At 45.0% G+C, this 13,267-nt stretch overlaps 1 protein-coding gene across 1 annotated transcript; it reads left to right on the forward strand.

Annotated features, from left to right (window-relative positions):
- The first annotated feature begins 204 nt into the window (after positions 1-204).
- Positions 205-8,864, forward strand: LOC135805685 (ras-related protein Rab-1B-like). The gene is made up of 7 exons (XM_065319769.1): positions 205-363; positions 445-517; positions 595-642; positions 2,076-2,123; positions 2,798-2,893; positions 5,862-5,993; positions 8,129-8,864. Exons 1-7 carry the CDS (start codon positions 350-352, stop codon positions 8,330-8,332), a joined length of 615 nt encoding a protein of 204 aa, XP_065175841.1. The 5' UTR covers positions 205-349; the 3' UTR covers positions 8,333-8,864.
- The last annotated feature ends 4,403 nt before the right edge of the window (positions 8,865-13,267 follow it).

The raw sequence follows: 13,267 nt of genomic DNA on the forward strand, positions 1-13,267 counted from the left end.
AAAGCCAGGCAAAAATTGTAGGCAAAGTAAAAAAAAGTGCAGTCAAGATTAAATTTTTGTTTTTATGCCGCGCGCGGCGCGCGCGGCAACACGTCCACGAAAAAGACGTTCAAATTGTGATGACGTATTTGCCTCGGGTATGCTGGAACAAGTGACGTGAAGTGACGCCATTTGTCTGTCTCCATAGAAATCTAGGGAAGCGCATGCGCACCAGTTTCAACTGTTTGGAGATCAAGGAGGAAGAAGAAACTTCTCCTAACCCAACCAGATCGTTGAAAGTTTGGATTTCGGGCGTTGATTCGCTTTCGCAGCAACTCTCAGACGAGTTGCTCTGCGTCAAGGCGGAAGAATGAACCCAGAATAGTATGTGAAACATGGATTTAGCACAGTTGCAGCCAGACCGTGGAACTTATGGAGCTATGTTCTACTATTCTTATCCTGCAGCGATTATCTCTTCAAGCTTTTGCTTATTGGAGACTCCGGTGTTGGAAAGTCATGTCTCCTCCTTAGATTTGCTGTGAGTGTGAAGATACGTTATGCACTTGGCCTCGTGCAGTAGATGAACAGTAGCTTGTTCCCTGTTTCTGCCTGTAGGACGACACATACACTGAAAGCTATATCAGCACGATCGGAGTTGATTTTGTAAGTATTATTCAAAACTGAGTTTGTAGATCGCTCACCCCATCTGCCCTGGTGGTCTGAGTATAGTTCGAGGCATCACGTCCACCTCGATTAATACGTTGGAGTTGATTGGGGGCCGTGTAACGTAACTGTTCCTCGTATCCGGGGAAATCTGTTGTCAACTAATAATAATTTTTGAGAACTGTTTTGAATACTTGCCAAGTATTTAGATAATGCTATGCAATATGTATGCCTTTGTGTTATTGTGCTACCGCCCAGCACTCTCACGCCTGTTAGTACGCACTGCATTGCAATGTAGCAATGCTGTCAGTACCATAATTACGGCTTGGCTCTGTTGCATTCAGCTCCTAGCACTAACAGCAATGAGTGAATTGAATCAGTGACACCTTGCCTTCAATGGTGCCATATCCTTATCTATTTCATGGTTGGGTGCACATAGATAAGTTTTTTCACTCTTCCCTCCATGTTCAGCGAATATATTATTGGTATTCTAGCTGGCTAGGTCTCTATGTATGTGGCACATACACTGTTCTGGATCATCGTCACGATACTGTTGTTGACTATCGCACTTGCGTGAATAGAGCCCAGTCTTGAATACAGAATAGTACTCTGTCTCTGAGAGCCAATGCACAAGTAGAGCCCTATCTTGAATAGTGTCCACCGCCGCTTGTAATCAGCCCATTTTCAAGCCTGGTGCTGTTTTGCTAATGTTCTAGACATTGCACTGATGGCTCATGATCAAAATGCAGTTCTTGGTGCTGTTTCTGTTCGAGTCGTGATAGGTTAGACTCCCTTCCTCATTTCTTTCTTCGTTTTATGCTGGATGACGTAGCTGTACCAGCATTGAAAAATAGTGCCCTCTCTTGAACAGAATGAAGCAATTCCACCTCCACCGCATGCGCTCTCTGGCCGACCTCATAAACCAGCAACAGGACTCCAAGTTGTAGATACTGACAAATAATATTTTTCCTCCATGCAGCGCTGTTTCGACCACTATAGGTCTCCTCGTTGAAGGTTGAGAATAATGAATGACTAGAATTAATTTGAAAGCACAGTTTTATACATAGAATGAGATGAAGAAGCGCGATGCCGCGCTTAGAGGTAACAGACGTGCTATGTGCTAACACACGGAGAAAGGTGCAAAATGATCTCTCTTGAACAGCGCCCATCTATGATGGACTTTGGAAAATAGTGCCCTGGGGGCACTAATCGCGCGAGTACAGTATGCACGTTGACACCATTGTCTCACTTTTCATTGAAGCCCAAACTGGACTATGTTTACTACCTTCTTGGAACGCAGTATATTGGCTCAAATTTGGCATGCTTGGAAGGTCCCGGAGTTTTTCGATGGAATTGTTCCTGTATGCCAGCAAAGCCCACAAACTTATCCTGTTTTCGTTGTATTGCCTGTGTTCCTTGTGTCTCGTATGCAGAAAATCCGAACTATCGAGCTTGACGGAAAGACGATCAAACTGCAAATCGTAAGTTGATGTTAGGACAGTTGTGGCTCTGAGAGATTGATATGTTATGATGGTCTCAGCCATGTTTCTCGGCGTAGTCGTGCCACCGTCTAGACATGCTGTGTGTGTATATTACAAAGTATGTTCAGTTGCCCTTGTTTTGAGCATGTACCTGGCTCATGAGCGCATCTGACAGAATGTGTTCCCTGGCCCATGGACAGAGGACATCCACGCTTGCAGATCTAGTACGGATATTCCATGTACTGTAAAACGGCTTCTTTTGGCAGGTAAAACCCTTACCCATTTATGAACTGGCTCGAATTTGCGATCAGCGTTTCACTCAAAAAAAAGAATCCATCCATATAATATTATGCTATGTAAAACGCAAACTTTCGATTTGCTAGTCTAAACTTTAGTGAATGCACCCTTTTAGCTAAGTAATTAGTTCGCTACAACTTCGCCACTGCCAAAATTAGCAATTTCACAGTATGAAATGGAAAGAGGTGGAGAATTGCGCATGTGTAGATGAAATGTGTACCAATGGTCGTATACTCATGGTCTCTGACATCGCCTGGATAGCCTTGATTTTATTGGAATATTTCATGTTCTCTGTGGGCTTGGATCTATATTGATATTATAATTGTTATACTCAATCTTGATGTATGTTATATTTCTACCTTGGATGGCACTTGCAGTGGGATACAGCTGGTCAAGAGCGATTCCGCACCATTACGTCAAGTTATTATCGTGGAGCACATGGAATTATTGTTGTCTACGATGTAACAGATCAGGTAAGCGAAGTACATCCTCACTTAATGAAGAAGGGGTTTATCTGTATTTCAGGAAGGGGAGAGAGGCATTACATTCGTGCCAGTGTGCCAAAACATGCAGTGTCCCTGTTCCTGTGTGTGTGCATATGTGGGAGCAGGTATTTCAAACCGGAGATGGTGTGCGCTAGCACCAACATCGTTAGCTCGCTTTCAAGAACCCTTTCACTGCTGTGGTATAGTGTCACCAGTCCACTGTAGACCAGCAAAATGGGTTGTTTTACTGAAAACACAAACTTCCCAAAAATTCAGAACACTTGCATTAATTGAAATGTTATGAGCTTGGCCTTCCTGGAAAACTAGTGCGACGAGAAAAACGATACGTCCAAGTACAAGTTACCGCAAGATCCGAAACCAGCGCTGGAGCCAAGCAAACTGTTTCAGAGTCGTGGCATGGCATAGTCTTGCAAGTGCAAGGGAACTGGGCTTTCGGTCGCATTCTTTTAGAACGTGTCCAGAACAAGGTTATGACTGGTGCTAATAGGCCATTCACACAACGTGTAAAGTCACTTTCATCGTACTGTTTCCAAGGACATTTACTCGTATACTGTAAACTTGGACACACACATGCAACTGATTTTTGAGCTTTGCCAGGGCCCTTGTGCTCACGCGTATACTTTGGACGCGGGCAAAGGTGTCGGTCGTTGAAAGTGCGCGCTGCAAATGTAGTGTGTGAACTATTATTTCGAAAGGGAAAATTCAAAATTACCCTTTTCACGGTCTAAGAATCCAGTCAAAATGAGGCTATTTACAGAATTCAACAATTTCGAACCTTGATTCATCCATAACTTCAGTTTCCCTTCGCGGATTTTCGTGCGGATTTTCGTAGTCTTGGGCTCTCTGGAAAGCTCTGGACACGGGCAACACGCCGAGCTACAATTCAACACCAAGTGTGCCGTAGATTAAGCGCTGCAGCGCAGCAAAATCGCCCCACTGCTTGACTCATGACGAGAAACAAGATTCAACAGCCATTTCCATCTCCTTGCTCACATCGAGCTCAATTTTTTTGTGATGAGTGCTGCGAGGTCATGCTCTCATTTGAACCCGTGTCTCTATGGCATCAGCCAGCTGCAAAGGGAAAATCCCGTCCTCTATACCCAGCTCGCCCACTCAAATCGCAAATGAGCTGTGACACAAATCGCGAGCTTCGTAGCATCGCAGCCGTTCTGTCTATCGCTTTGGCTTTAGTTGAAAAATCACCGGTGATCAATTTTCAAGTGTGAGACCGTGAAAGGGTTAAAAGAAAGGACCAATGTGTTACATGTTATCTGCTGTCTGTGTCCAACACTAACAGAACGCTTCGAGAACGCTTCTTGCCCGATAAACATTAGCCTCCCAAGTTGGGTGGTTGTTTCGCATTCTCGAAGTGAGCCTTGGCCGTCATGTGCCATGGTCATTCGTCTTCCGTCTCCATCCCGTCAAAGCTAACATTCTCAGGTTGCGTTTGGTTGGGCATTTTCAGAATTTAAATGACAACCATCCTGGAATGGGTAAGAATCACCTGACCAAACAAACGCACCAGAATCAACTAGGAATCGCTTGACATAACAAGTCCATGTCGTTGTGGAACGACGGCTCTCTTTTCTTTTACTCAATTGAGAGAGTCAACTGACTCAATGTACTTCTCAGTGCATGATTTGAGGCACTTGAACCTGCTGCTACATTGTTTGAATCATTTTTGATTCCGGAATGAGAATGCTCCTGTTAGGTGGAATGATCATTCTCCAAAAAGAATCATTCTCAGCGATTCCCATTCTGGAATGGGACCAACCTAACGGAATTTTTGGCCAAACACACAGGCAAGAATGATTCCCAGTTTTCCCATTGTAGAATGGGACCAAACTAACGCAACGTCAGTTTGCTGTGATGTGTAGCTAGTTTTCGTCTTGAGCGCGCTCACCTTCCCTTTGCTCATGTTAATTTTCATAGCTTAGAACTTTCCAAGTTGGATGGTTGGCTTGCATTCGAGACGTAATGGAGCTTAACATCAGGTTGTTGAATGTCATCAGTACAGTCAGACCTCGCTTATCCAGTCCTCTTTTATCCGGATCCCTCGCTATCCGGAAGAAAATAGCTGGTTACAGATTTACAGCATCCGTGGTGCACGCAACACAACCAGTGTTCGGTTATCCGGTTTCCTTGCCTATCCGGATATTCTTTGTGGAAAACGGATGTGTGCGGTTAAACGAGGTCTGACTGTATTTCACTAACTGTTGCACCTTCCGACTCCACAATATCTTGTTCATATGTATATACTGTTAGTGTTAGCCGCAAACTACGGAAAACATCAAGAGTATATAACCCCCCCCCAGTGTGTGCAACTCGGCATATGGTGTCTCCGACGGCGAAAACTCACATCACGTGTCTCAGATACGTTCGTACTACGTACCAACGAAGGATAGCGTCCGCCAACCCGAATATCTGCCTTGATCATGCTGGGGATTTGCGTACCCGCAGTGAGTTTCTGTCAGAGAGTGCTTTTTTATTGCTCCACTGCTCGCTAAAAACGGGCTGGAAACGTACAACTGCGACACTGCACCACGTGATGTGAGTTTTCCCCTTCGGCGTACCCCATAGAAAGGGTATCAGGAGTTGCACACTCTTGGAGGTTATATACTCAACGTGTAACATTTTGGTCCTTTCTTTTAATTTTAATCATTGGCTCTCAGTCCGGGAGAATTCAAAAATTAAAATTTCCCGGAATTTTCGGGAGTTTACTATGGATACACTGTAACGTTGACGCGTGCAGTTTTCTAAGCACCTTGTGAACTGTGTTTGCGCATCTTGCGAATTAGAAGACAGCTTGGCCGATTGGTGCATCATTCGATGTATTACTTCGTACTTATGGGTGTGTTTTTAGAGTCATTTGGTTCTCCTCAGCATCTAACAATGTCACTCTCTTTGTCATTGGTTGGTGTGTGTCTGTGCATAGGAATCATTTGCCAATGTAAAACAGTGGCTCCAAGAAATCGAGCGCTATGCCAGCGACAATGTCAACAAACTTCTCGTTGGAAATAAGAGTGATCTCACTACCAAGAAGGTCGTAGATTACACTACAGCGAAGGTATACCATTTTTTGGCTTTTCCTGTTTTCAATGTATGCTGTGTGTAGGGGGGGGATTATGGCAATACTGGACTGTCACCAAATGCATGAGCGATATATTGTACACGAGTGTCTAGATTCATGTGGCTTGTGACAGTGCTTGGCCATGATCAAGTGCACTGCAGCAGTGAACTTTGATGGTTGTGCCATATATTGGTACTGGTGTCTTCAGATTGCTCTGGGCTCAGCACTCTGTGTTAACCTTTTGAGCACGCGTGACGTTCTGACACGTCATGACCACTGCCACTGTGACCAGTCGGGGAGATGTCCTATCTAGGACATCGCACTCTGAATGAGTCTGATTGGTTACCTGTCCCAGAGTTGTCATGGAAGCGTCGGTCGCGCACACGCGATGAAAAGAAGTGCTGCGTGAGCATTTCTGAATGTATGTGGAGGATGCACGATCGTAATGGCGATGGATTTCTTTCCGAATTGGTCAAGTTTGAGGGAATAGGCGGAGAATATCAGACATCGGCGGGGATTGAGGTAGTGTATATTCGATTCTCCATCGAATACCCGACCGAATGGCCGTTTTCGTTTGGGGATTTCATGTGGGGTTTCTCGTAGCCACGCGGCGCTTCTTTGGAAACGATTGGTTCTAATTTTGAATATTTTGCCTTTGGAATGTTTCTTCACCATGTTCACGCCCCAAACCTGGTCATGCAGAGGAGGAAGACGAGCCAGCAGGCGCTAGGCGCGTAAATTACTGCCTGGAGGATATTATTTGGCCAAAGCTTGCTGTTGGCGTTTTTGATTTCTTGGATACGACAGCTCTTGGCTAAAACTGGACCTTGGACGGTCTTTCTTGGATATCAACCCAGGACGTGGTGGTCATGGACGTATCGCCATCGCTTTCAGCCAGATCCTTCTGCTGCCTGAAGCCAATGGCGAAAGTAAAAACTTTATCGCAGCAGCCGCTACTGCTCTGCTGAAAGTGTGAACACAAATTGCTTCGCCAATCCTCTTGTGCACGTGCAATTTTCAATGTGACCAAAACGATTCGCTTGCCAGTTCCTTTGTCCAGGCGTACTCCACAACGAGGAAAATAAAATTCGTGAATGTAAGAGGCAAGATACGAATCTCGACTCGCTTGAGGCAAGCCGCCAGGAGAACGACAACTGATGATTGCTTTTGAGACGAAAGGCCTTCGGTGCGTTTGTTTTGAGTGCGACATGTTCATCTTCCTCGGACGCGACACAAAGTTTTGAGTCACGTGTCACGATTACTATGGGAACAGCATAGTATGTATGCTGGGGCATGCTGGGTTCTGTGATGTCCTATCTAGGACATCACCAGGACTGGTGACATGCGTGACATTCTAGAACGTCACGAGTCAGTACGGAACTACATCGATTCCGCACTTCTTCCGTGACTCCTAGGATGTACGAGCACAGTAAAAAATGCGAGTCGCTCCGTAAGTTTGTACTGGAGTTACATGCGCGTGCAAACATTTCAAAATATCTAATTCGCGTATAACTACCTTTCTGAAAACGGTCATAACTTTCGTAATTTTTGTTGTATTTCCAAAACAAAAACAGTTCTGTGCTCAGGATACATGAAAGAATCGTTTGAAATCAAGTTCACATGGAGTGAATTTAACAAATTTACTGCGTGGCAGAGGTTTTCAATGGGCCCGGGCTCAAAAGGTTAATTTAAATGTGGTACAGTGCTTGTCTGAACGATAGTGCGCTTTTTACTGCAGTAAGTGATGTGTTTCAGCACATAACCTAGGCAGTGGACTGAGGTTTTTCTATGTCTAGCCAAGACTTTCTGTCCCTTGATGTGTAACCTTTTCATGCTGTTATGGTTGATGGGATTGGACAATCAACCCAGGAAGTAGCAAAAAAAGTGAAGGAACCCATGATTTTGGCAATCACATTAATTGCTGCAAGGATTTACGTACCGGTACTCGTATACTTGTTAGAGAACACTCTCTCAAATTGGTTTCCACTTTGTTTGCCTTTCTTCCCAACGCAAAGTGGGCCAGGTCTAATGGTGCTGGGACCTGGCTGGATGGTGGTTGTACATTGGAAAGCAGGAGGCAGCCCTCTGGATACAATGCTCATTCTGCTGTTTTGTTGTTCGTGTTGCTGTAGGAGTATGGAGATCAGCTTGGAATCCCGTTCTTGGAGACCAGTGCAAAGAATGCGACAAATGTAGAGCAGGCATTCATGACGATGGCAGCAGAGATCAAGAACCGAATGGGCCCCAGCGCATTACCAGGCTCTGCCCATGGTGGTGGTAAGGTTGTAGACCCTGGCAAGCCGATAGACAATTCTAAAAGTGGCGGCTGCTGTTAACCTTATTGCATGCATAGTAGCTGGCTGGTTGCAGCTTGAATTTCTCTTTTTACAGTGCGTTGAACTAGTCCCGGTTTCTTCGATTGTGGTCAAAAACACAGCACCACCACTCCAGGCGATAACTTTAAATATGCGCGCCTATCTATCTTCATTTCACCAAAAATTTCTTCGCTTATCTGTTGAAACGCTTCAACAGCTGTGTCCGCCCACTTGTTCATTATGTTTTTGAGCTGGGGTGAGCTCTTCGCTCTCGTCTCCGATGAAAAATAAATCCTTAGCGCATTAAACTTTACCAGGACTTTTGTACAGAACCTCTCTTTATACGCGCTTTGTGTCAGATGCTTAGCGTTCATACTCACAAGGCCCACTATCTTTCCTGATTCTGATATGATAGCTATGTTCCTCTTTCCCCCCTTTTGTTACTGTCTCTTTTCTTTCCCTGTTGCACATTTGAATTTTGTACATGAGCTATCAGCTGGTCTTTGCCCATGGCAGCATGATGCATCTATGATGACAATGATGACTAAAATGACTCTCTGATCTGCTGGTTGTGTGTATGTGTGTTTGTGTTTGCGTGTACCATACGGTGCAGTGGTATATGTAGTTGATTTCCTATCGAGAGGTTGCAGGTTCAATTCCCAACGATTGTGGTCACACTCTTTCTCAGTCTCCTCCTGACTTTTCTTTCATTCTCGTGGGTGATTACCAACAACCAGTCCATGCCGTAGTATATGCGGGAAAACACTTCAAACGGCCGTGCGGTGTACCAGGCTGAATAGTGACTATCGATTCGTATGCAGGTGCTGAATGGTGCAATCCCAGCACAAGCTGCTATGGCTTCGGCTGTAGCATTGCTATCATCGCCTTCGACGATGGGCGTCAAAAGGTCAATGCTGTGGGATGCATAGTATTCCCTATTCTGCCAGTACTCCAGCAAGAGTACTTCTTCAAAATAGGGTGTGCAAACTTGTATTATTTGCACTCTTTGGCGTAACTCACACGATCACTTAGCCTATGTACGTTTCATCACAATGTTTCCGCCAATACCGGTATGCTGTATAAATTATTGACATCGTTGTGCTTCGTCACACTATCACCATGACTGTACTGATTTGAGAAGAAATGGTACGAAAGGTCTCGTCAGATTCAACTGGCTTCAACTGCGCACTCATAATCTATACACACATCAACTTCAAGGCAAAGTAGATATAAGTGTTCTAAGAACGTTTTCTCGTGATTGTCGCCAGTTGGAACAACATCACTGCATGACTATTACCGCCGAAGTCGCAACTTCTAAGTTCGTATCACTGCATTGGTACATGTATATTATAGAGAGAAAGTGCCCAATGCTGAAACAAGAAAAAAAAGTACAGTGTGGAAACAAACCAAGTTGGTACTTGTACTGAGGACAAAAGTGTGAAATGTAGAACATGAAAAGTGTTTATAAATAAATTACTTTGAAACAGGAGTAAACAACAACATGGACTTGTGAGAATTAAGGAAAGCGTGTGAGTGTGGTGACAGAGTCTTTTTGTTTCAGCATAGGTCTGGTTGTTGGTCGTGGATGAACACAGCAAACACGGCTTCTAACACCTTCAATCGAGAGAAATTGTGTTACACTTTCTCTCTCAGATGATACAGTATCCAGGGGCGTCGGACACGGTACGGTCACTACGGTATTGACCGTACCACTTTTTGCCCCCAGGTACCTTGTAAATCAATAAAATGCACTGATCTGGGATCTAATTTTCCAAAAATTTCTGCTCAACCACCCCTCCTCCACGAGCAAATTGTACTTCAGATGGCTGACCGTACCACACTAAAATACCTTCCGACACCCCTGATACAGGTACGAGGTGATTAGCGAAAATTTTACATTGGATATTTTTTTACATTTTCTGTAAACTAAATTTCGTTGTCGTCGAGACATCTCCTTTAGGAAGTAATCTTTGACATTCGATTATATATTCCGTTAGTATTATCAGTGTAGTTCGTGTTGCAGCCGAAGTTTTTGTTTCTGCGACTCCGCCATGCCGTGACGAGGCCTCAGTATTTCGTTGTGCGTAGTAAATTGCTATAACAATAGTGTAAACCAGCATGATATGGAAGAAACCAGGTCGCGTATGCAGCTTAGGTCAGCAACCGCTGTTGCTGATGGCATCACTGATGGCTTTTCCAATGAAAACTCGCCTTTTGTAGAGCGCTCGACGGCCACAGGCCCCACACAGACGCCAAACCAAAACGGGCAGAAAAGAGCATAGTTGCTGTTGTTGACTTAGACTCCAGACATCCGAGCCAATGCGACCAATGCTGTTCTATTGGAGGCTCTGCGCGTCCAGCTGAATGTAACCAATGCCAGTGAATCTGAGACCAAGCTCCAAGAGTTAGGCCAAGTAAAAAAAAAAGCTAGATGATCGTCCCCGTCCGCCCCAGTTTTTGTCAGCGCCCCAAGAAATATTTTATTTTTTAAATCGTGAGTTTTTGCCGAAATCGTTGGTTTTTTACCGATCGCGGATGCAGGAAACATGTGCACGCTTTGTTTAAAGGGGAAGTATACCCTAAAATCAAATTTTCACCAGTTGTAGTCTTCGGGGTGCTGAGTCGAATGGTCTTGGTCCGAGGAAGCTGAGACGCTCCCTTCCTACTTGAATCCCAATCGAACTCGCGCACTTCCACCGAAACTGGGTGACTGCGCCCTACTAGATGGGGATTTGTATGCAAAATGTCACTAAAAGCGCCATTTCGTTCTTATAAAAGCACGGATGACCGCGATTGGCCCATATGTTGTAGTCTTTTGGACGCTGAGTCGACTGGTTTTGGTTCGAAAAGGCTGCGATGCAGCGTTCCTCCTTTATTCCCAATCGAACATGGTTGAACAAGCGGTCACGTGCTCCTGCGTACACCAGTCAGCTGGTCACCGTGCCTGCAGGGTACAACTTACTAGCCTGTTTGACCTTTTTTGGGTGCAGTCCTGTCACTCGAGTTGAACTCGAGTTGAACCTTGGTGTGAAAGTTCTCGCCTGCTGGCGCGGTGACCAGGTGATTTGGGCACCCAGGAGCACGTGACCGCTTGTTCAACCATGTTCGATTGGGAATAAAGGAGGAACGCTGCATCGCAGCCTTTTCGGACCAAAACCAGTCGACTCAGCGTCCAAAAGACTACAACATATGGGCCAATCGCGGTCATCCGTGCTTTTATAAGAACGAAATGGCGCTTTTAGTGACATTTTGCATACAAATCCCCATCTAGTAGGGCGCAGTCACCCAGTTTCGGTGGAAGTGCGCGAGTTCGATTGGGATTCAAGTAGGAAGGGAGCGTCGCAGCTTTCTCGGACCAAGACCATTCGACTCAGCACCCAGAAGACTACAACTGGTGAAAATTTGATTTTAGGGTATACTTCCCCTTTAATACTTTCTTTACTATATGGACCACATACTACTAGTATATCACAACGTCAGTATCGATCTGCTGAAGAAAGAAAAAGAAAAAAAGAAAAAAAAAGAAAAAAAGAGAAAAAAAACCTTGATGTTGTTGTGTACACTGTGCGCATGAGAGGGTAAAAAGTAAAAAAATAAAAATAAAATCCTCCCGCCCTCCCCGATTTTTCCGAAAAAAAGGACGATCATCTAGTAATTTTTTTTACTCGGCCTTAGCATCATTGTTTTACGATGTCCCAGCTGGAGATGCTAGCCTTGCCACCAGCCACTTGACTGCCGCCAGTACAGTTGCAAGCGGACCTGTTTCTGCTACGTCTTCTTTATCTTCCGACACGTTCGCCGCAGAGGATATACCGTATAATGCTTCCCTTGCTTCTAGCTGCGATTCTTCCGTCCACATGCACAGTCGGGCAGCCCTGAGCACAGCGTCCTTCAGTAGTGCTTCTCTCCGTTGAGTGTTGCGCGAATCAATGGTGCAAGCACTTGTCTAACTCAGTGATGGCTTTCTGCTTTGCATTCAGTATGTGGTCAGAGTCTGCTAATGCTCGGATGTTACTTGCCTGATGTCAGTTTATTACTTTTTGTCCTAGCACCAGTTTGGCATTCTTTATTTTGAAGTTTAATGGCGGTGATTTGCTCCTGCTGTGAGTGTGGTGTGTGGGTCAATTTTCAAGATGGCACTTGAAAGTGCAAGAATTTGTGTTCTGTTTTGACTCTATTCGTGTTATTTGTGTAGTGGCGTACCTATACATGGGTGTGTTGGTTTCCATATAGCCTTGTTGTGGAATGTTACCTGTGGTTTACACACATGTAAAAGAATATACAAGTATTTTCAGGACTGAAAAAACGACCTATTTTGGGTCACCTTGGAAAGTCTACATTGCTGTTAGGGAAGTTGAACTGTGATGGCATGACACGAGTCATAGATTATTCTACCATGTAAACTACTATAAGTCATGAAAAAAGGGCATTGGCTATGAATGCAGGGCGAGTTTACAAACATGTAAAATTTTTGCTAATCACCTCGTACTCTGTTATTTTCCCTATGTACCAATGCAGTGATGGTATTCCAACTGATGACAACCATGAGAAAATGTTCTTGGAACACTTATCCACCTACTTTCCCTTGATGTGTGTGTGTGTGTGTGTGTGTGTGTGTGTGTGTGTGTGTGTGTGTGTGTGTGTGTTCCTGAGGACATTGGCGCTCTCCTGCGTGAGTACCGTCTGCGTTGGCTGGGTCATGTTGCCCGTATGGACGCGGCCCGGATTCCTCAACAAGTGTTGTTTGGTGAGCTCGAAGCAACCAGACCACGGCATGGGCCAAAGAAGCGTTGGCGAGACACGATTGTCGGTGATCTGCGCTCGCTGGATATTCCGGAGTCCGAGTGGTATCGGCTCGCACAAGATCGCCCGGAATGGCGCAGGCGGGTTCATCAACATCGTCTTCCTCCCCCGGCACCGAAGGACTTTCATTGCGCATGCGGCAGAGCGTTTAGG

Source organism: Sycon ciliatum, chromosome 1 (genome assembly GCF_964019385.1).
Source record: "Sycon ciliatum chromosome 1, ocSycCili1.1, whole genome shotgun sequence".
Classification (NCBI taxonomy): Eukaryota; Metazoa; Porifera; class Calcarea; order Leucosolenida; family Sycettidae; genus Sycon; species Sycon ciliatum.